General features: G+C 37.4%; 1 protein-coding gene across 2 annotated transcripts in view; it reads left to right on the forward strand.

Moving 5' to 3' along the window:
* Nucleotides 1-14,741, forward strand: part of LOC124794859 (mitogen-activated protein kinase p38b) — a 102,068-nt gene extending 87,327 nt beyond the window's left edge. For both annotated transcript variants that reach the window (XM_047258528.1, XM_047258529.1), the window contains exons 8-10: nucleotides 6,105-6,183; nucleotides 10,885-11,058; nucleotides 11,169-14,741. In XM_047258528.1, coding sequence (XP_047114484.1) covers nucleotides 6,105-6,183; nucleotides 10,885-11,058; nucleotides 11,169-11,239 — 324 coding nt within the window. In that variant the 3' untranslated portion in view covers nucleotides 11,240-14,741. The remainder of the gene's footprint in view (nucleotides 1-6,104; nucleotides 6,184-10,884; nucleotides 11,059-11,168) is intronic.
* The last annotated feature ends 7,100 nt before the right edge of the window (nucleotides 14,742-21,841 follow it).

Consider the following 21,841-nt stretch of genomic DNA (forward strand, 5'->3'; position numbering starts at 1 on the left):
TTCTCTACCACTTGTAGTTTTTCCCCTCCACAAGTTATATCCACATTTGGCCTATTCTTCTTCCTTGTTGTGACAATTATTTCACTTTTCTTTGCAGAGAAATGCATTCCATATTGTGCTGCCGTTGCCTCCCATACATCTAACTGCTCTTGCACCTCCTTCTCGCAATTTCCCCATAACATCAGGTCATCGGCAAAAAGCACTGCTTTCATTTTATGATCTCCAATTGCATCTGATACTTGCTGTAGGATTTCATCCATAACAATAATAAACAATAAAGGCGAAAGTGCACTTCCCTGTCGCAGCCCATTTTCCAGCTTGAACCATGCAGTACGTTCCCTCCCCACTTTCACACAACTCTCACTTCCCTCATACATTTTTCTGACTTTTCGTGTTATCTCTTCATCTATCCCTTTTGCGTTCAGCACATGCCAGAGCTTGTCCCTATAGATACTGTCATACGCCTTCTCAATATCTAAAAAGGCCATGATTAAGTCCTTCCCGTACTCATAGTGCCTTTCCTGCAGTTGCCTTACCGCAAATATGAGGTCCGTTGTTGATCTTCCCGGTGGGAAACCATACTGCTCCTCTTGCAGTCTACTTTCAATACTGCTTCTTATTCTCTTCTCCAGGATCTTTTCATAGATTTTTCCACAGTGGCATAGCAGGGTGATTCCTCTGTAGTTCTCACATCTCCTTTTATCCCCTTTCTTGAAGATCGGGACTATAATTCATTTCTTCCAATCCTCAGGAATTCTGTTCTCCTTCCACACCACCCTCAGCACTCTGTATAGCCACTGGGTTCCTACTTCTCCTGCTGCTCGTATCATATCCACTGTTGCTTCGTCCCAACCTGGTGCCTTGCCCCCTTTCATCCTCTTTATGGCTTCTTCCACTTCATTCCAAGTTAGGTCATCAATTTCCCCACTATTATAATCGTCTGCTGCCTTAGGTTCTCCATCGCTGTTAGTTACCCGCTTGACGGCATTCAACAGATCTTCAAAGTACTCCTTCCAAATCTTTTTGAGCTCATGCATTTCCTCCACAACTCTTCCATTATTATCCATGATCCTCAGGCACTCGCTTCTGTCGTTCCTCTTATTTCTTACCATGGTGTAAAGTACTTTTTTGTTCCCTTCACTGTCCTCTTCTAACATTCTTGTCCATTTTTCCATCCACTTCTTCTCCGCCCTTACTATGGTCTGTGTCGCTTTCTTGCTTCCCTTATATTTTACCCTAGCTTCCTCTGTTCGGGTCTGGAACCATTCTCTGAAGGCTTTGTTCTTTCGAAGTACTGCCTCTTTACATATGTTGTTCCACCATGGGGTTTCCTTACTTCTCCTCTTTGCGCTAGTTCTTCCGCACACAGTTTCAGCTGCCTCAACTAGAGCCCTCTTAAAATCTCCCCATTCTTCTTCCACTGTTCTCTGATCTTCCTTTGGCAGCTTCTTCCTGATCAGTGTCTGGTACTGGGTCCTCCGTTCATCCTCTTTCAGCATCCATGTCTTCAACCTTTTCTCCTGTATGTCTGTTGCCCTCCTATCTTTTTTCTCTCTCAGGGTGGCTACCAACAGCCGATGGTCACTGTCTAAGGCCTCAGATGGAATGACCTTAACATCTGTGAGGCTGCTCATCATCTGCCTATCCACTAGTACATAGTCTACTACTGAAGTTTGGGACCAGTCTCCACTGTACCAAGTTATTTTGTGGCTACTTCTCTTCTTGTACCAGGAATTTGCGATCGCCAGCCCATTCCTCTTGCAGAATTCCAGCAACAATTTTCCTTCTCTATTTCGGTTCCCTCAGCCCTCTGGTCCCATTATCTCCTCGAATCCTTTCCTGTCTGTGCCAACATGTGCATTGAGGTCCCCTATTATAATCTGATTGTCCTTAATGGTGTACAAAATGAGTCAGGTTTGGAAAAAACAAGACACTGTCAATGGCTTTTCCATGATATGTGTGTTTTGAATGTCATTTTATTTTCCAAAATTTAATTCTTAATTATAAAGACTAATATTCGAACATCCGTGAATATACATTGCTCAGCCCCTAAGAGAACCTGATACATCTATATCCATTTGGTAGGAGACAGACAGATATTAATCTGCATATAAATAATGAGCTTGTTTGGTATTCAGATGCTGGTGCCATCTTGTCTTGATAATGTTTGTAGTTGGTGTATCACCTATGGAAGGCAGATGTTATCTTGCAAAGTAGGTGTGGCAGATAATAAGAAATAAATTATCATGTGGCAATATGCATATTCCTTGCTATGGTTCAGTCAGTTGTGGAGTACGTATTTTAAAAAGCGACCAGGGCAAGAGGGCTACCTTGGATGAGAAATTTTTTTGCTGTTCTTGCTGTGAGGGATACTCTATGTATGTGTGTGGTTTTAAACAGTGGCTTCATGACTGTACCACATATTACACCTAAGTCCTCTGGAGGGTATACTCCTGTCCATTTATAAGTGGGTTGTAACAGGTGCTGTAGGTGAATGAGGAGTGTTATAACATTCAAACTATTATGTAGATTCTGTTTAGCAATATGAGTAATTGACTTCCATATTCTGTTTTGCAATATGTTGCGACTTCAGAGTCTTAAATGATTGACAGAACTTTTTCGAGGTGGTGTTGAATAGCTTCATTCTCATGGAGTGAATGTTTTTGTCTGGCAAAACCAACTTCTCTAATCGAGAAGTCCTTGCTATATTGTTGAGTCACTGGGTATTAGCAATTAAAGGGAAATTTCCTGAAAAGTGTGAAAATGGTACTGTAAGCAACATAAATAGGAATCCCCCCACCTCTGCTGTTTAATTGAATGGAGGCAGTTATGTTACCAGACCAGGTTTCACTTCTTTAGATAGTTTGTGCAGGAATTAGATCTTTTGTCGTAGTTCTGATTGGTGCTGTTGTTACTGATGTTGCAGAAACTCAGTTTATCCTTAATTCACTATTATTGCTAATCACAAATTATGGGAGCAAAGCAGATTCCACTTCATCCAGTAGTTTGTGCAGCACTTGGATCTTCTTTTGCTGTAGTTCTGATTGATGCTGTTGTTACTGAAGAAGTTGTAGAAAGTCAATTTGTCTTTAATTTTCTCCTATTACTAACCACAAATACCACTGCAGAGTAATTCTGTTGTCAATAAATGTAAGAATTCTACTGCCCATGAAGAGGCTTCTGTAAGAAGCTATCAGCTTCTCGTCATGTGCATTGTCCTAAAAGATTTATGCTATAGTACACTATTAGTATGGTAGTAATCCCATCTTTTGTAGTGAGAAAGATTTCTATGTACAAAGCACAAAGCAGGTAAGACTTAGCTTTCCCATTAATGTATCCCTGTGCTGGTGCCACCTCATTTTTTATCTGTTTCGATGACTAGAAGTTTCATACATTTTGTTTCACATAATGTGTTCCCGTTGATCTTTCTGTCTGGTACCTGTAACTCTTTTTTTGCATAACATTGGTTTTTGTAGGGTTAAAAGCTCAGATGTTTGCCATAAACCATTTGTATGATTGTTTCACTGTTCTCCTGACTGTTCAGGTACGGATGTGTTTGGGTCCTTTATTGATATAATTTTACCACTTGCAAGCATAATAGTATTTGTAGGAGTGAGCCAGATCAGATTCTTTATTTAACATTACTCCAGTAAAAATTAATTTTTATTGCTGTGTTATTTTTTAATATCAACATTTTGAGTATGATTCCATCCAAGCAAAGGAGATATCTTTAATGCCAAAACTCTGTAATTTGCCTAGTAGAGTTTTATGATCCACACAGTATTGAAGACCTAGGTGATGTCACAGAAAATGGTGCTGGGGTAAATTTTCTTTAGTTCTACCGGACCTGAGTTCATGAGATCTTTTATTGATTTGTTTGTTGAGAAGTCCTTACAGAAGCAAAACTGGGCACCTTTTAAAGGTTGTCAGAAAAGTGGTTCAGTATTCTGTTATTAACTAGCTTCTCTGAAAATTTTGAGAGTACATGGAGGAGGGAGATACGTTTATAATTAAGAGGTCACTGTTTATCCTAAGCTTTATAATTAGGTGTTACCATTACATAGTTTAGTATTTCAACAAATACACCTTTACACATTGAGTAATTATGAAGATAACTCAAGGAGAGTACTATCAAGTACTTTGGTTGATATACCTTCGTAGCTAGAAGAGCTATAGCTTCTCAGTGACATAAAGCTTTTTGTTATCTTTCCAGTAGTTGAGTTGGCAAAAGTTATGCCTGTTGTGGGAATATGCAAGGCCTGCCTTAGTAAATCTCATGGATCCATTGTTGATGATATATTTTTGTCCCATTGCTTTCTACTGCTGTTAGAAAAAAATTAATTTAGTGTTGAATAATTGGAATCTAACATCATATGTCTTCCCATTATTGTCATCAGGGAACTGAACGTGATTTGCCTTACGAAGTTGATTCATTTCATGCTTGATATCTTCCTGGCACAGGATAATTTGATCCCAGTTATTACCCAAACTTTCTCACTGCTTACACACTGTCTGTCCCTGATTTATTGTGAAAGGAAGTTCTTTCTGTTGCCAGAATATTATAAGGAAAGTATTACATTTCTATTATGTGTGCGTGGTTAACTTCTTTACATTGTCTGTCTACTAAATTCTCTCTCTATAGTGTTACAGAATCAGCATTTATGCTCACATGGAACTGTACTTCTTCCTTCTTAGCTAAACTAGGTTGACAAGGGTGTGATCCATTGCTGCTGTTTGATTATCATCATCAGGTAGATCATTTGTTGTGGAACCACATATGCTTCATGACACACTTTTGGATTTAAAAATAAATTATCATCTGCTGTTGCACTATGTTCTTCTGATCTTGTTGTCAGTGCTACTGTGGGAAACAGACCAAAGCTGGATGTCAGTAACTTTAGGTGCCCACAATTAGTGCTGTCATAGATGAACTCAGTATTGTAGCCACAAAATACTGCAACTTCTCAATTACTTTTACTAAGTCTCATTAATATTATCTCTAATTGCATGATAAATATCAAAACAATTCCTGTTAAGGGTCTGTACACTGTTAGACTTGCTGTGCAGGTCTTTGTGATATAAGCCAAACACTGCACTGGGAATAGTCAGCTCATTAACAAGGTACCTTCCAACCAAGCAAAGAGCATGAGCCTAAAGTTTATCCAGGAAGTCAAAAATGTGCACATGATAATGAATGGATTTGTCTGTACAGCATGGGTACCTCACAGTGGTGCATACATAAAAGTGAGGTTTGCAGTTCACAGCTTCATGTTTTTAACATGCTGTGCTGGTCAAAATTTTCTCATGCAATGTCTCACTGCTTTCCTGTATGATAGCAATGGTGCTAGAGGTAAACATCACAGCTGATGTTCCTCCACTGTCTGTAGCAGATTTGTGTATTTGTTGTTGGAATCAGACTGGGAAATAATATTCACTATCTTTTGTATGTTGGTTTTATATTGCTGGTTTTTACTGTATATTCAAAGTAAATCGTGAATATCAGCAAGCTTTCTTAGTTCTGTGTGTTTAAGCCATTTCCAGTTCTGCAAGATATTAAAGTGAAAGTACATCAGTGGCTTTTGTTTGAAAGTAATTGCCTATTTTTCAGTTGTTTTGTATTAACCTGAATGGAATTATATTATAGGTAAAGCTGACACTGTTTATGAGATTAAATATTCCGTCTGTTGTGTTGTGGATTACATTGAATGAAAATTTCATAATATTGAAACTTGTTGACTGGATTCTTTTTAGAGTTTTAGGATTTGAATTTAAAGAAAGTTAACTTTTTGTTTTGGGACATCTTTAAAAACTGTAAAGCTAGCTGAAAAAAATTAAATGATAAATAATTCAGTTGAATTATATTTCTTGAAGTAGACATTGGCCTCTTTAAATTATGGTTAACAATGCAGAAACAAAATAAGAAGTAAGAACGTTGATTTGTAATTTTTTGTTTCTGCGTTGAAATCCATAGATAGTGCGTCATGTATCAGAGGCCCCACTGTCATCTGTATTGTTCTAGTTTTAAGTATTTTATGGTTAAATTGTGTTTACTTTATTTCTGTAGGTATAATATGTTTTTCACCCGTGTTATTTTTCTATTTTAGGCAAGAAATTATATTCAGTCATTACCACCATTAAAGAAGAAAGACTTCAAAGAAGTATTTAAAGGAGCCAATCCACTAGGTAATTTCTTTGATTTTTGTTCTTTTCCAGAACGGCAACTTGAAATATTATTAAGTTCATGTTCTAAGTACAGTGTGTGCCATTGCCTACTGTGTATCATTTCTCTTGGTTACTTCTGTACTTGCCCTTAAGAAACTTTTGTAGAGGTTCCTTCCTTGATTGGATGATGTGCATGTAGGTCTGCATCTACGTCAGTACTCTTCAAACCACTGTGAAGTACATGTCAGAGAGCACTTAGCATGATACCATGTTTTAGGGTTTCTTCCAATTTCAGTCCCATATAAAGCACAAGAATCATGACTTAAAGGCCTCCATGCGTGCTGTAATTATTGTTATGTTCACATTCCCTACTGGAGAGATAGATGAGGGGATGAATAATATCTCTTAGTGTTCACATAATACTGGTTCTGGAAACTTTGTAAATTGTCTTTCATGAGATAACTGACACCTATTTTCAGGAGTCTGCCAATTTAAAGTTTTCAGCATTTCCATTACTCTCACACTGTGAGTCAGGCGAACTTTTAAGATTTAGACACAACTTGACTGAAAGAACCCAGGTTGATATCACACTTGGAATAATGAAGGAACAGTAAATTTGGTAATGGAGGGATGTGTCGTGGGTTAAAATTGCAATGGAAGACAAAGGCGTGAAGTGTTCAGTGAATTCGAAAGTAAAATTCTATGTACCGACTTGGCAGAAAATCCTAGGAAGGTCTGGTCTTACATTAAATCAGTAAGTGGATCGAAACAGCATATCCAGACACTCTGGGATGATGGCATTGAAACAAAGGATGACACGCGTAAAGCTGAAATACTAAACACCTTTTTCCAAAGCTGTTTCACAGAGGAAGACCGCACTGCAGTATCTTCTCTAAAACCTTGCACGAACAAAAAAATGGCTGACATCGAAATAAGTGTCCAAGGAATAGAAAAGCAACTGAAATCACTCAACAGAGGAAAGTCCACTGGACCTGACAGGATACCAATTCGATTCTACACAGAGTAAGCGAAAGAACTTGCCCCCCTTCTAACAGCCGTGTACCACAAGTCTCTAGAGGAACGGAAGGTTCCAAATGATTGGAAAAGAGCACAGGTGGTCCCAGTTTTCAAGAAGGGTCTTAGAGCAGATGCGCAAAACTATTGGCCTATATCTCTGATATCGATCTGTTGTAGAATTTTAGAACATGTTTTTTGCTCACGTATCATGTCATTTCTAGAAACCCAGAATCTACTCTGTAGGAATCAACATGGACTCCGGAAACAGCGATCGTGTGAGACCCAACACGCTTTATTTGTTCATGAGACCCAGAAAATATTAGATACAGGCTCACAGGTAGATGCCATTTTCCTTGACATCTGGAAGGCATTCGATACAGTTCTGCACTGTCGCCTGATAAACAAAGTAAGAGCCTACGGAATATCAGACCAGCTGTGTGGCTGGATTGAAGAGTTTTTAGCAAACAGAGCACAGCATGTTGTTCTCAATGGAGAGACGTCAACAGACAAAGTAACCTCTGGTGTACCACAGGGGAGTGTTATAAGACCATTGCTTTTCACAATATACATAAATGACCTAGTAGATAGTGTCGGAAGTTCCATGCGGCTTTTCACGGATGATGCTGTAGTATACAGAGAAGTTGCAGCATTAGAAAATTGCAGCGAAATGCAGGAAGATCTGCAGCGGATAGGCACTTGGTGCAGGGAGTGGCAACTGACCCTTAACATAGACAAATGTAATGTATTGTGAATACATAGAAAGAAGGATCCTTTATTGTATGATTATATGATAGCGGAACAAACACTGGTAGCAGTTACTTCTGTAAAATATCTGGGAGTATGCGTACGGAACAACTTGAAGTGGAATGATCATATAAAAGTAATTGTTGGTAAGGCGGAGTTGAGATTCATTGAGAGATTCCTTAGAAAATGTAGTCCATCAACAAAGGAGGTGGCTTACAAAACGCTCGTTCGACCTATACTTGAGTATTGCTCATCAATGTGGGATCCGTACTAGGTGGGGTTGAAAGAGGAGATAGAGAGGATCCAAAGAAGAGCGGCGCATTTCATCACAGGGTTATTTGGTAAGCGTGATAGCGTTACAGAGATGTTTAGCACCATCACAGACTCTTCAAGAGAGGCGCTCTGCATCGCAGTGTAACTTGCTGTCCAGGTTTCGAGAGGGTGCGTTTCTGTATGAGGTATCGAACATATTGCTTCCCCCTACTTATACCTCCCGAGGAGATCACGAATGTAAAATTAGAGAGATTCGAGCGCACACGGAGGCTTTCCGGCAGTCGTTCTTCCCGCAAACCATACGCGAGTGGAATAGGAAAGGGAGGTAAAGACAGTGGCACGTAAAGTGCCCTCCGCCACACACCGTTGGTTGGCTTGCGGAGTATAAATGTAGATGTAGATGTAGATGTACAGTATGCATGTTTAATGTGATGTAGGGTGTAGATACGCATAGATTAAAGAGCCTTATAGGGGATTGAGTAGTGTGGAGAGATGAATCAAACCAGTCTATTGAGTGAAGATTACAAAAGCCGCAGCAGCAGCAGCAACAACAACAACAACAACAACAATAATAATAATAATAATAAACTAAACTATAATAATAATTATTATTATTATTATTATTATTATTATTATTATTATTATTATTATTATAGTTTAGTGAAACCAGAATTTCTTAACTGGACTGTGGTAAATTCTGTGAGTACTCTGTAACTATAGCCTTGAGCTCTCGGAAGTGAGCACCATGCAGAGTAATAGTGTAATGTTGTCCATTATAGGGAACAGAGATCTAGACTGTACCAATGAGATCATAGAGTTGGTAAAAACCCTTTAAATTCGAGGAGTATTATGTGCCAGTTGGGTATAGGATTGTTAATATGAAGCAATTGTTACCAAGCTATCTGAGGGGCACATGCCAAACCTTAGACATATAATGTTTATTCAGGTCAACATGTATTTCCTCTCGTTATTTGTGAAATCTTAATGATTCGTATCTCCCTAAAAATACATCCAGGGGAATGGATGTCCTTTCTGGAAGCAATGTCCAACCAACCAAAAATCTTCGGAATGTAGCCTCTAAGAACAGTGATGGTGAAGAAATCAATGAACTGTTGGCAGAATATATGCTGTTACAGAATGTTTCCTTTATGCTGAAACATGGTATGGGGTCCTTTAAAAAGATCTCATCTTTTTTATATTCAAAAAGCTTTCAGTGTAATGCAGGAATCTTTTAAGTCGATCAAGAAATGGAACAGTTGTAGTAGCTACATCTGTGTCTCTACACACCATCCAATTACGAATGGTGGAATGGCTTGGCAAATATGCATTAACCTGCTTAGCTTCACAATATCCAGAACTTTAATAAGAGCATTGTCATGCAGAAACCTAATGCAGCCGGATGTCCAAATTTTAAGATAAATTAGGTATTTATGATGTAAAAAACATAATGAAGTGGATGAATGGTGAGTTTTAAACAATTCTCTCTTACAATTGCCTGCAACGCCCAAGTATTACTGGAACACGCCAAGACTGATCTTGTGTGTATTAAGTTAAATTTGTATGTGTGATATAAATGTCAACATTAAGGGCGCATGACCGTAAATTGCAAGAGTGAGGCAGCTTAAGGTAGAGCCGTACATGAATCTCGAATCTTGTTCATCAGTACCATTCTGCACAAATAGCACTGGGAATCGGACAGTGTGGCAGTCAGGAGTCATGAGTATTCATCTTTCATTGAAGGAAAGAAAATCTGGGAAATAGAGTTCACAGACTGAACTCGATATGAACTCAGGCACGTCAGGTCACAAGATTTTTCAATGTCATTTACTACTGTGACTAAAAAGTTTGTATTGGTATTCTAGTGCATTTTTTGGCATCTACGAAGTCAGTGAGGGCTCTCATTTATCTGCCATCAACAGCTGAGATATTTGTAAAAAGGCTATTATTTTGGAAAAGACATGCTTGATATTCTTCTCCACCTTTGCCCTGTAAGTGGCTTTACTTGATTGCTAATGACCTCATTGTTGACAGAATTTGAAAACTTGATGCACATCTATCCCTGCCAAAGTCATGTCCCCATATTCTTGTCCAGACATTTATCTGTTTTTCACATTTGCTTTCTCTTTGTATAGTTTTAATTTCTTTTTCATTCTCATTATTTTTCTTATTCTATGGTCTTTGTCATGTGTAAGTTACGATCTCTTCTGCTCTCGACTTTGGTTGCATGTTCTGTGTATCACTTGGAGTTGCCAGATCTCTGTCTGTTGCTGGTATCTCTTTATCGGCAATAATCTTTTCCTGTTGTGCTGCAACATTTGAGCCCAGCACCGAGGTGACGTTATTGCCTAAACCTTATATACCTTGATTTTATTTAAATTTTTGTTTTCATTTCAGCAGGTGCAGCATCAGTATCCAAATGCCATTGAATTTTGTTTCTTGTTTAATATTTATGAACTGTAATCGCTCAGAAGCTGTGTGTAATAACAGTGATTGTTGGTGTAAAGATTGGTACAGTTGTTTCTTAACTTTAAATGTGTGGAGGAAACTACAAGAATAGATTACTTATTTTGTTGATTTCAGAAGTTTAGGCATAGATTTTAAACTAATAGTGGAGAAAAGATATATATAATCTTTCATTCTGATTTATAGCCCTATTGTCAAGTAATTTCAGCATGTATTTGTTTAAAGCTATTGACCTATTAGAAAAAATGTTGGAGCTGGATGCTGACAAAAGAATCACAGCAGAGCAAGCTCTGGGTCACAAGTACTTGAGTCAGTATGCTGATCCAACTGATGAGCCTGTTTCAGCACCATATGATCAGAGTTTTGAAGATATGGAATTAACGGTTGAACAATGGAAAGGTAACTTAGGGCTTTCTTACTAAAGATCATTAACTTATACGTTTTGTTGAAATATGTGTTTCACCATGTAGCAGTTCACCTTGTTTTACTAGTTTGTGATTGGCTTCCAGAACTTGTCTACAAAGAAGTTGAAGAATTTGTACCTCAGCAGCTACCGCAACCACAGGAAGCTCCTCATTAGCTTATTTACATTGTTGGTGTGTAGTTATTTGTAGAAGCTGTGTGAAATCCATGTCTGATCCCCCCTACCATGGTTGTGTTCATTGTTTATGGATAATGTGTAATATGTTTCTGTGGCAGTGAAATGTTTCTGTTCTTTCCTTTATTACTTCACTTCTCCTTCATATTGTAGGTGATCTGATTTTAAATGCATGAGGTTTCTTTTTGCTCACACAGTAAATGTACATGATTAAGTAAGTACTTCAAGAGGAAGTTATGTGATAAAAGATGTAATTGTTTTATGTTATCTTCTCTAACATAGATGAATAGTACATGACAAGTTGGTCTAATGTGATGAGAGTTCCTGTTGTGGTAGGAATCTCCTGTACAGTTTTAAGCATTGAGCTTCCAAATTGTCCTTACAGATTCAAATTTCTGTACAGATTCAGTGAAACATATTAACTCAGACTTTTTCATTTATCTTAATGTACAATTTATTTTTGTTAAAATGCTTTGTCACAAAGATGTGTGTAAATATGAAAGACTAATTACTGTGCTATCTCACCACTTTCCCTCACCCATCATATTAAAAGTTTGAGAATGTGTACTGTGCAGTTTACTCAGTAATTAAGAACTACAAAGCCCACAATCATTTTCACTATGCTGAAAATACAAATATTTTTTTTTCTTTCTTCTTGTAGTAATCTTTTCTGTAAGACTTCATTTTACTTTTATATTATCTGTCATCAATACTGCCAAAGGATGTGAAACTTGAGCATCTCCCAGTGTATCATATGTTCAAATAACATACAGCAATGCAGCCGGGTAACATACTTGACAAAGGCCAATACTTCAAGTGAACACCCTGCCATTTTCGGGGCAAAGATGAAACTGCGCACAGAATGTTAAATTCCCTTGTGGATGGTGTCACGTCAGCCGGAAACAAAAGACTGTGTGCAGAAAGACAAAACAAACTGCAAACACCTGGGGGCGACACGCAACTATAGATAACCAATACCACACATTACAGTAGTGAAGTATATATTAACAGCAGATGAGGAAGTGTGCTAATTATTCCCTCTGTTGTTTGATCAGGGAGAGAGCAGGATTCTAGGCGAATTTAAGCAAAAACCTCTATTTCTGTTTATAAGGTGACTTCCCAGTTTAATCAATAGAGGTAGAGGTTTTTGGTTACATTCTGCCCAGAATCCATATCTCTCCCTGTTCAGGCAACAAAGGAGTAGAGGTAACATTACTTCCACACCATTTAACAAAAACTTCACTATTGATAGTGTTTGGTGTTTGTTATTTTTGTTGATGCAAGTTGTTTACAGTTTGTGTTGTCTTTTTCCATATATCATCTCTTCTATCTAGTTGTTGTAACCCCGCCCACTGAGGATTTAAGTTGCCATGTACATCAACCTCTAGTTTTTGTGCCTCAAAAATGTATTGTCCAGCTGTCAAAAGTATTGGCAGTTGTCGAGGGCATTATATGGCCGCATTCTGGTGGGAACACTGCCTAAAGCTATTCATTGTTTTAATCACAATAAACTTGTGAAAGTTTTCTGTCACAATTTTACATTTCTTTAGGATACATGAACAATGAATTATGTGTTAGTAGTTCTTCTAATGTGCAACTATTTCATGTTAGCTTAAGAAAATTCTGACAATTTTCAGAATATAACAATATGTGTTATGTTCGCGTAGCAATATCATTTATGCCCATGTATCATGGGACCTATTGATGTATTAGAACCAAAATAACTGTCTGTGTGGAACAAATTGTTTTATGGATGCTTAAACTTGTAGGATGCAAGAATTTCTGTGAAATGCTGACTGAATTGTGGCCTATTTATCACATTTTAACTAATTAGTACCTTGTCAGTGCAATCTTATTTTTTGAACTATTTAATCTGTGGAAGTGACCAAGAAAACACACATTGCTCTGTATTGCCTTCGTTGAAAAGGCAAAATTTCTAGAGGGAATTTTTTTTTTAGATTGTGTTATACAATAATTTTTTCCCAGAGCTCACAGTGTCAGTGAGCTTTAATACTGCTTTTTTGATACTTTTGTAGTACTTGCCTGCAAAATATTTATGCTGGCATTATTGCCTTCTTCGTAAGGAATGTTGTATTGCTTATAAGATGACAATAGAAAGGTATATTTTTATCAGATTGATTTTTAAATTGGTGCTTAAATATAAAAAAAATATAGTGTGGAAGCTGAGAATTTGTGTATACACTTGTCACCACTTGATCATTAAAGAATGTGCATATTGTGCTTGTTAGCTTTGTGAACTGATAAATTGTTGCATTACTTGTATCATTTGACACTACAGCTATTTGTGGCCTACTTAATCTGTACAACAAGTCAATTGTTTGCATATCTTCAAGATTTCCAGAAAATTTAGAAAAATGCTAGAGTTAGATTTCTCAATTTCCCATGGGGTGCTCTCCTAACGCAGTTTACTGTGTAGTGATATTAATCAAAAAGGTTTTTGCTGTGTAAAATCTTGAGTCACTGATCCATAAATAGTATAGAATGGTTTTATCTCAAGTATGTCCATATTCCCTACCTGTAAGATTGTTGTAGAGTTCTTGCATTTTAGAGAGTCAAAAGAGTGTTTTTAAGATTGTCATCAGTGCAGAGAATTTGGCCATGAAAGAATTGTAATGAAAGTATCTGATATTTTTCATACATTAGTTTACAAATGAGAACTCCAAATGTGTAGCAGCACAAGAATTTAATTTGTAATTGGCCTTGTAGGGGATTTGTAATTGAATGTTAAATGATAGAAAACTTTTACTGCCTTGTTCTGTTTTTTTATAGATATATATTTTTCTTACATCACTTTTGCAAAGTTTATGAAGAAAGGTATCAGCTAAGAAGTTTTGTGTAAGATCTGACACTGTGTAATTATTTATGGGCTTGAACTGAAAGGTTAATATCTTAATTGAACTGAAAGGTTAATAGCTGAAAGATCACTTAGCAACACGACTGTGTATTTGTTTCACAATCCATAATTTTGTAGGGAAATTTGTACAAGGCCTGTAGAGCAGTATTTTTTCCAGAAATGTTTTATTTTGTAAATATTTTATTAATGTTATTTATTCCATATTGGCAACAAGGTTGCTACAAATTTAAGTTACAAATGTGTCGCGTCTTGAATATTTTTTGTAACAATGTTCTGTGGATTTAATTTAAATGCAATGCATTTTTTTCCAGAATTTAGGATAATATGAAAAATTGTTACCAGAAAAGAAGCAAGTATGAAATATAAAATAGATATAACAACAGAGCTATCTTTTTATTGTAAATTATTTCCATAGTAACATGAAAACACAAAGAAAATATTATTTTTATACTTACATGTATGTGTTGCAAAAGATTGTATTATATGATAAAAAAAGTCATATGTTACTGAAAATCACTATGTTGACTAAATGCTGTTTTTGTTCCCAAATGTGCCTGTGACTAAGCCGCAATAAACATGTAAGAATGGAGTTTTCATTGTTGGTTGAAATTTTGTAAGTTAATTTTTATACCTTCATTCATATCACCGTAAGAAGACAGTTAAACATTGAGCCCACCATTTATTGGTGCTGTGGGGATATTTCAGATCACACGTAATTTTTGTTGGTGCTCCTGTCTTCCTTTCCTTCCTCAGATATTGAAAGTCGTAAATTAATAATACAGAGTGTCCAGCGTTCTGGAAAACCGGGAAAAGTCAGGGAATTATTAGAAAAAAAAAAACTGGAAAAAGCTCAGTGTCCGATTCCCTTTTCGGCCGCTCAGTACCCGCTTCGCTTTTCGGCAGAGCCTTCCGCTTGGTTCTCTTCAGTGCCGTTATCCTTAAACCGGCCGCCGACAGGATTTCCCGATTCCAAACCCTCGTACCCTTCGCCCCCAACCCGTCACAGTCCAATACAAATGCCTGCCGGTTTCAACGTCCCGTTTCTTCTACGTTTCACTGCCAGGCGCAAGAGGCGTACTACAAACTGTTAAATTACGAAATAAACCGTAGGTACAATCCGTAGTCTCTGTACAAATTGGAGAAAATATATAGCCAAGAAACCGTAATCACCACCCTCTCATTAGTAATAAAATAAATTTGTGTTCGTAACATTTCTGAAAATTATTATTCATAGACCTAACTAAAACCGCCACAAGTAATTACTCATCATCGTGAAATGTCACATCGGATGCCATACGTATTTGTCTAAAATGTGATTACAAATTAACTGGCGCATTAGGCCTAGTAGACTGAGATTACAAAAGATCGGAAATAGCTGCGGATCGGCGATTTTTTACTAATAGAACAATACGTTGTCACATGCCACAATGTAGAAACATAGTATAGAACATCCTCAAATATATTAAAAAAATGGACGCAGATTAGTGATCCAATTAGGAGAGACAGACTTCAGAAAATGGACTAAATTTGCGAATCTGCCAACATAGCGAGTAGTTCTACTCGCTGTGATTTGTGTTTGACTGATTCGGAGGACCGTTGTTGTTGCTCCATTGATTTCCTTCAGCTTTTTCCACGGTGTCTTTATCGTGGTTAGCGTCATGGTAATTATTTCCATTTCCGACCTTGCGCTTACAGTTCGTGCCGTTTCCCGAGTTACCGTCGCCATAATTCCGTTTATTGGCTACGTAATCGGTATTCGCGTCATTCGAAACATGGCTCGGATTATTGTTGTAACCAGGTACCTTCGTTTTGCCGTATTGACCTTTTCTGCGCTGATTATGTTCACTCTGTTCATTACTACTCGGATTATCAACACGGTGACAACTATTGTAGTTATTCATGAATGCTTTGTAGGACTTTGCGTCTTCTTGAATTAGGTCTAAAGAGTCGATCACCGAAAGAAAATGCTCCAAATCTTCATCTGGTACAGTTATTAACTTCTCCCTAAGGTTGATCGGTAATTTTGTCTTTAATATACGTAGTACTTCTTTGTGTGAGATAGGCTCAGACCAGTATCTCGTTTTCTCAATATATCGTTCAAAATACTTGCGCAAACACTCTTTTTTCGGATTGCACAGTTACGGGGTATAAACTTCCTGTTGACCGATATCTTGCGAGGAAAGCTTTCTCGAATTCGCAAGCGTATTGCATAGTTTAGCGGTTTCACTTGCCCATAGTGCCGTGTCACCAGTGATGTGTGACATCACGAACTGAATTTATTGATATTCAGACCAGTATCTGGGTAAGATATTCCTTAATGCACGTATAAATACAATTGGTTGAATGGACTTCTTCTCCTCGGCAAATGTTTGAAAATGGCGATGTTTGAGTAGAATCTTCGCTGAATTCATTATACGTTCGTCTTCGTAATTACATTTTGCTGGCGACAAGTCTGGCATTTGGAATATTCTTTGATTCCCGAATGTCGTTTTCGGTGCATTGTCGTCGTTCGTCGGTTGCTTGCATAGGAAAATTCATTTCCGTTCTGCTGTCCGTTGAAACGGCATTCTCCAAATTTCGGACGCGATTGTTCATCTCCCGTCTCCACATAGGCACTTCTTCGTTTGATTCTTTTTGTTCGTCTCGCGCATTGTACGCGGCGTCTAAATTCGCTAGTACGGCAGAACATATTTTTTCCCGTGCGCGCTGCACAGCGTTGTCGCCGGCAACATTAATTTTTGCATCAAGTTCCGTCTCCTTAGTGGTTATCCAGTTGGATATTCCAATATTTATTTGCTTTTTGTGAGATTGTAGCTGTTCGTCTTAAATCTTTTGGTTATTTACTTTGAGATTTGTAACGGCAGATATTAACTCTTCCACATCCGACTTTACTGCGGAATGCGAAGTTTTTAGATTTTCAACATCACTGTCCAGTTTATTAACTTGGCTCAAAATAGGTGCAGAAGCTTGTTTCATATTCATTAACTCGGATCTGATGTTGTCTAGTAATATTTAACAGTAACATACATGTATAAGTAACAGTAAATAATAGTAATACAATAAATAATATTCCTGACTACGATGCTCTTTTATCATTGAGCGGCCAAATCGGCCATTTTATGTTCTCTATCTTCACGCGCAAAACAATCTTACGTCGATTTTTGCAAAATTGGATTTTTCGTAACACACCCTTCCAAAATCACTGAGCTAAACTACAACTAACTAAGATTTTACTTTCTGTAGAGAATCAAAGGAAAAGAATGCTATAAAAGAAAGTTACTATATTGACAGAACAAAAATTCATTTGAATCAGTTTTTACCTTAAAGATGTACAATTTGTCATAAACAGGATTGGTTGACTGTTTCCACGTCGTGGTACAGTACATCAGATGGATATATGTAATAGAAATACAAGTTTTATAATAGAAATTGACATTCAAATTTTTAGGTACAATTTATTCTTACGTGTGGCCACTCGTTTTGAGCGCCAAATATACTAACGTTTTTAACTATGGTATTTCATAAATATGATTGTGGAATTATGGAAGTTTAGGCTCCAGCTAGCGTAAATTGTAATAGATGTAAAATAAACTTAAGTATATTCGTATATTTGTAATAATTCAGTAACTGAATAAATATTTCAAACTAATTATGTCTCGAAATAGCAGACTGACGAAATCTCAAGTTCTTATCGTAATTTGGACAAATTAGCATTTTTTGATTACTAAGCAGAATTTGTTCAACTTAATGTGTCCCAATTATTCTTGATTTTTTGTTTTGTTTTTAATTATGAACATGAGACTGCTTATCTTTATTACTTAAACATCTCTCACAACTATTAGTATGTGGATTAATTAGATGTATCACTCCTTATCATTAACTAAAAGTAAACGTATTAAGTATTTCACACAAGCCACTTTTTAGTTTTTTCGAACAAAAATTATTTTTATCAGAAAATGCGCACAGTACTATCGAATGCATAAGATGATCACTTCTTAGTTTATTCTACTATTTTTTGCCGTTCATTCCTTGAAGTGAAGGTCAGTAGACTTGTAGTGTGCTGAAAAGCGTTTAATTTGCGTTTTTGTAACCTCAAGGAACACTCTAACCAGCTTCTCGCCTCGCGAGAGATTCAGAATGATTTAATTTAATCTCGTGAGTATCATGTTGGCATCGTAAGAAAAAATGTTATAAAAAAATCTATAGCATTTTTAATTTGGTAATTTGTGATTGCTACTACGAAATGAAATAGAAATGTTAAATTAAACAATTATTATTTAACAAAATAAGTTTTTTTGAACTGAAGTCTAACATTCTGTGAATAATTCTCACAGTTTTGAACATAGCAAAGATTGTGTCGTATTTCGGCGAAATACTTGGAAATTACAATAATCTTAGCCCAACTCTGGAGCGAAAGAATAAAGTATTTATAATGAGATCCTATCATTAGTCGCAGTTGGCGATAACAATGGAATGATTAAATAAATTCCTAACAGGAATACAAGTTTAGTTCATTTGAACAAATTGGAAGAAAATAGGAGCCTGATGGCGTAAGATGATGTCAGAAAGGCGCACAACATTGAGAATTAAAGAAGAAGAGAGAGAAAAGACCGGAGCCCATTCTTTGAACAAAACACAGATAATAATGATACGCCGCTCATATTATTCCTGGCGTACATATCCGCTGACTTCCAGCACAGTTCATGACTTAGTGCTTAAATTATATCGTTAAATCTTAATACTTAGATAGAAAATAGTATGCTATTACATCGCAGGTAGGGCATTATATTATGCAACTAGTGGTAAACAAAAAAAAACATTGGACCTTCCTCTTCCCTACAGTATACAGGCTGTTCATGTCCCATATATATGTTGTGAAATGCCAGTTAATTAAATTGGTTCCATCTTTTTGAATAATCGTGCAGTCTTGTTTTATCTTGAGATAAAGGAAATGAATACTATTATGTAAATTGAAGGTGGAAGGGGGGAAGGGGGGGAAGGACAGGAAAGGGAAAGAACTATTGATGTCAGCTGCATTCAAAACATTATACAGAATTAGTGGCAGTGAGCGCAAATGTGTACCAGACCAGGATTCAAACCCAGAATCTCCTGCTTACTGTACAGTTGCATTAACCACTGCTCCATTTGGAAACATTGTTTATCACTATTGAGTAGATTATCTTGGCACACCACTCGGCCAGCCTGCATTTGCACCTAGCACTACTTATCTGCAGACACTTTCTGTGTCCTCCAAGCTCGCTATCTTGAGATTGCAGCGGGAGGCCGTACACAATTGCACACTGCACTGCAGGTGGAGGAGCCATTGCCCATCAAAGCCAACCAGTTATATGAATGCATAGTGTTTGTTCTATATGACCTCTCCGAAAAACAGACAATACACATTCATATAATCGATTTGTCTCGCTAATGTACATAAAATGTACCACAGCTGCAGATACTGCACAGTGCCTGTACCTTCAGACTTGTCCGAAATAAGAGGTCTGCCTGGATGGGCAATGACTCCATCAGTGTGCAATTGCATTCGACCTTCTGTTGTAAACTCAAAGTAGCGAGCATGGAGGACATGGTCCACAGCTTGTGGTCTAATGGCTAGCATTGCTGCCTCTGTATCACTGGTTCCTGGGTTCGATTCCTGGCCGGGTTGGAGATTTTCTCTGCCCAGAGACTGGGTGTTTGTGTTGTCCTCATCATATCATCATCATCATCATCATCATCATTTGTGACAGTGGTTAGATTTCAATGTGAAAAAATTTGACTGTGTGAAAATTGGGACTTTGTATGAGCGCTGATGGCTGCACAGTTAAGCACCCTACAAACCAAACATCATCATCATCATGCAGGATCTGGACAGGGACTTCAGATAAGTGGCGCTATGTGAGATTGTGGGTCGGCTATGAGACATGCCAAGGTAGTCCATACAGAGATGGTGCAGTGGTCAACACAATGCCTAGTAAGCAGGAGGTCCCAGGTTCGAATCCCAGTCAGGCACACATATTCACTCATCACCGCTGACGCTCATAAAGCTCCAGTGCAGCTGACATCAACAGTTCCTCCCCTTTCCTTTCTCGCCGCCTCCACCTTCAACTTAGTTAATATATGTTACAGCTGCAGATTACATACAGTATCTATTATTTTGCTTATGTCCGAAGGAACAGACAACCACAAATTCATATAATCGATTTGCCTTGATGAGCAATGACTTTACCACCTTCAGTGCTGGTGCACAATTAAGTCTGACCTCCTGTGGGAGTCTCAAAGTAGGGAGCATGGAGGTCATGGATGGAGACTGCAGGTAGGTGGTGCTATATGGGAATATGGGTCAGCCGAGAGGTGTGCTGAGATAGTCCATGCAATTGTGATAAACACTGTGTTTGGATGGCACAGTGGTTAATGCAACTGCCTAGTAATCAGGAGATCCTGGGTTCAAACCTTGGTGTGCCACCCTTTTCCACTCATTGCCACTGATTCCACTTAAAGTCCTCAACACAACTGACATTGATAGCGCCTTCCCTTTCTTGTCTCCCCCCCCCCCCCTCCATCCACCATCGGTTTACATATCACAGCTGCGGATTCCACATGGTATCGGTTCTTTCAGACATGTCTAAAAGAACAGACAGCTTGCATTCATACAAATGAATAATAATTGTGTTATAATGGAACTGAAATCTTTTGGAAAAATTCGCATCTAATTCTTTTTTTTGTAAATGATCAGATATATAAATCTAAATTTAGCCTCTACTTTTGGAAAAATTCACATCTAATTTCTTTTGTATTTTTTAATGATCAGCTATATAAATATGAAAGGTTGTCATGCTAATTACCAGAAGACAAAGCTTAGTACCTTGAAATCACCTGTAAACAAAAAGTGATTATGGAGGTTTCTGAATGGAATGTTGCTTTTGCAAAAATTTCAGCACTTGTGATCTGACATGATCTTTGCTTGTTTTCTTCTCTTGGCTCTGTCTAAGCTTTCAACAATTGATTGTTTCTGTTGAGAAGTAGCAGCAATTTCCCGTTGATGTATTAAGTGTTGCTTTGACTGAAGGTATTTTTCGACATTATTTTTCTTTTCCCACACAATTTGATAATGCAGTATATTACTTTAGACCTTTTGTGGGTTTTCATAGCCATGTTACCCATACTTGACGACGCTGGAGATAGAACAGACAAGGCATATGGCATAGATTTGGTATGTAGCACATCTGCAACTGAGAGGCATGATAATTAATTTAGGGGGATTTGCTACAGTTGTACTAATTGTTTATTCAAACCATGACCAGTGTCAGTATTTTAAAATCCCAAAACAGGTCATGATTTGAATAAATAATTAATATATCTGAAGTAGATCTCTCTAAACTAATTAACTCTCTCCAGTGGTAACTCTCTGTGATGTCACTATGATGCCCATAATATTGGGATGTCTGTCGAGTTTTGTAGTCATACTGAGTTCTGAGAACATGATGTACTGGATTCCATCAATTCAGTTGAAGCTCATATTTCATGGGGATTATATTATAACTTGTCCCTTAATACATCCTGTTTCAAATACTGAGGATCTTTCTAAGATGAGTCAGTATAGGTACAGTTTGCTACAATTAAATTAAAATAATGACAGATCGCCAGTTGAAGTCTTTAGGAGTGTAAGTTAAAAAACACAGTCATGTACTGAATGTATTCACAGTGGCATA

Source organism: Schistocerca piceifrons, chromosome 4, assembly GCF_021461385.2.
Source record: "Schistocerca piceifrons isolate TAMUIC-IGC-003096 chromosome 4, iqSchPice1.1, whole genome shotgun sequence".
In the NCBI taxonomy this organism is placed as follows: Eukaryota; Metazoa; Arthropoda; class Insecta; order Orthoptera; family Acrididae; genus Schistocerca; species Schistocerca piceifrons.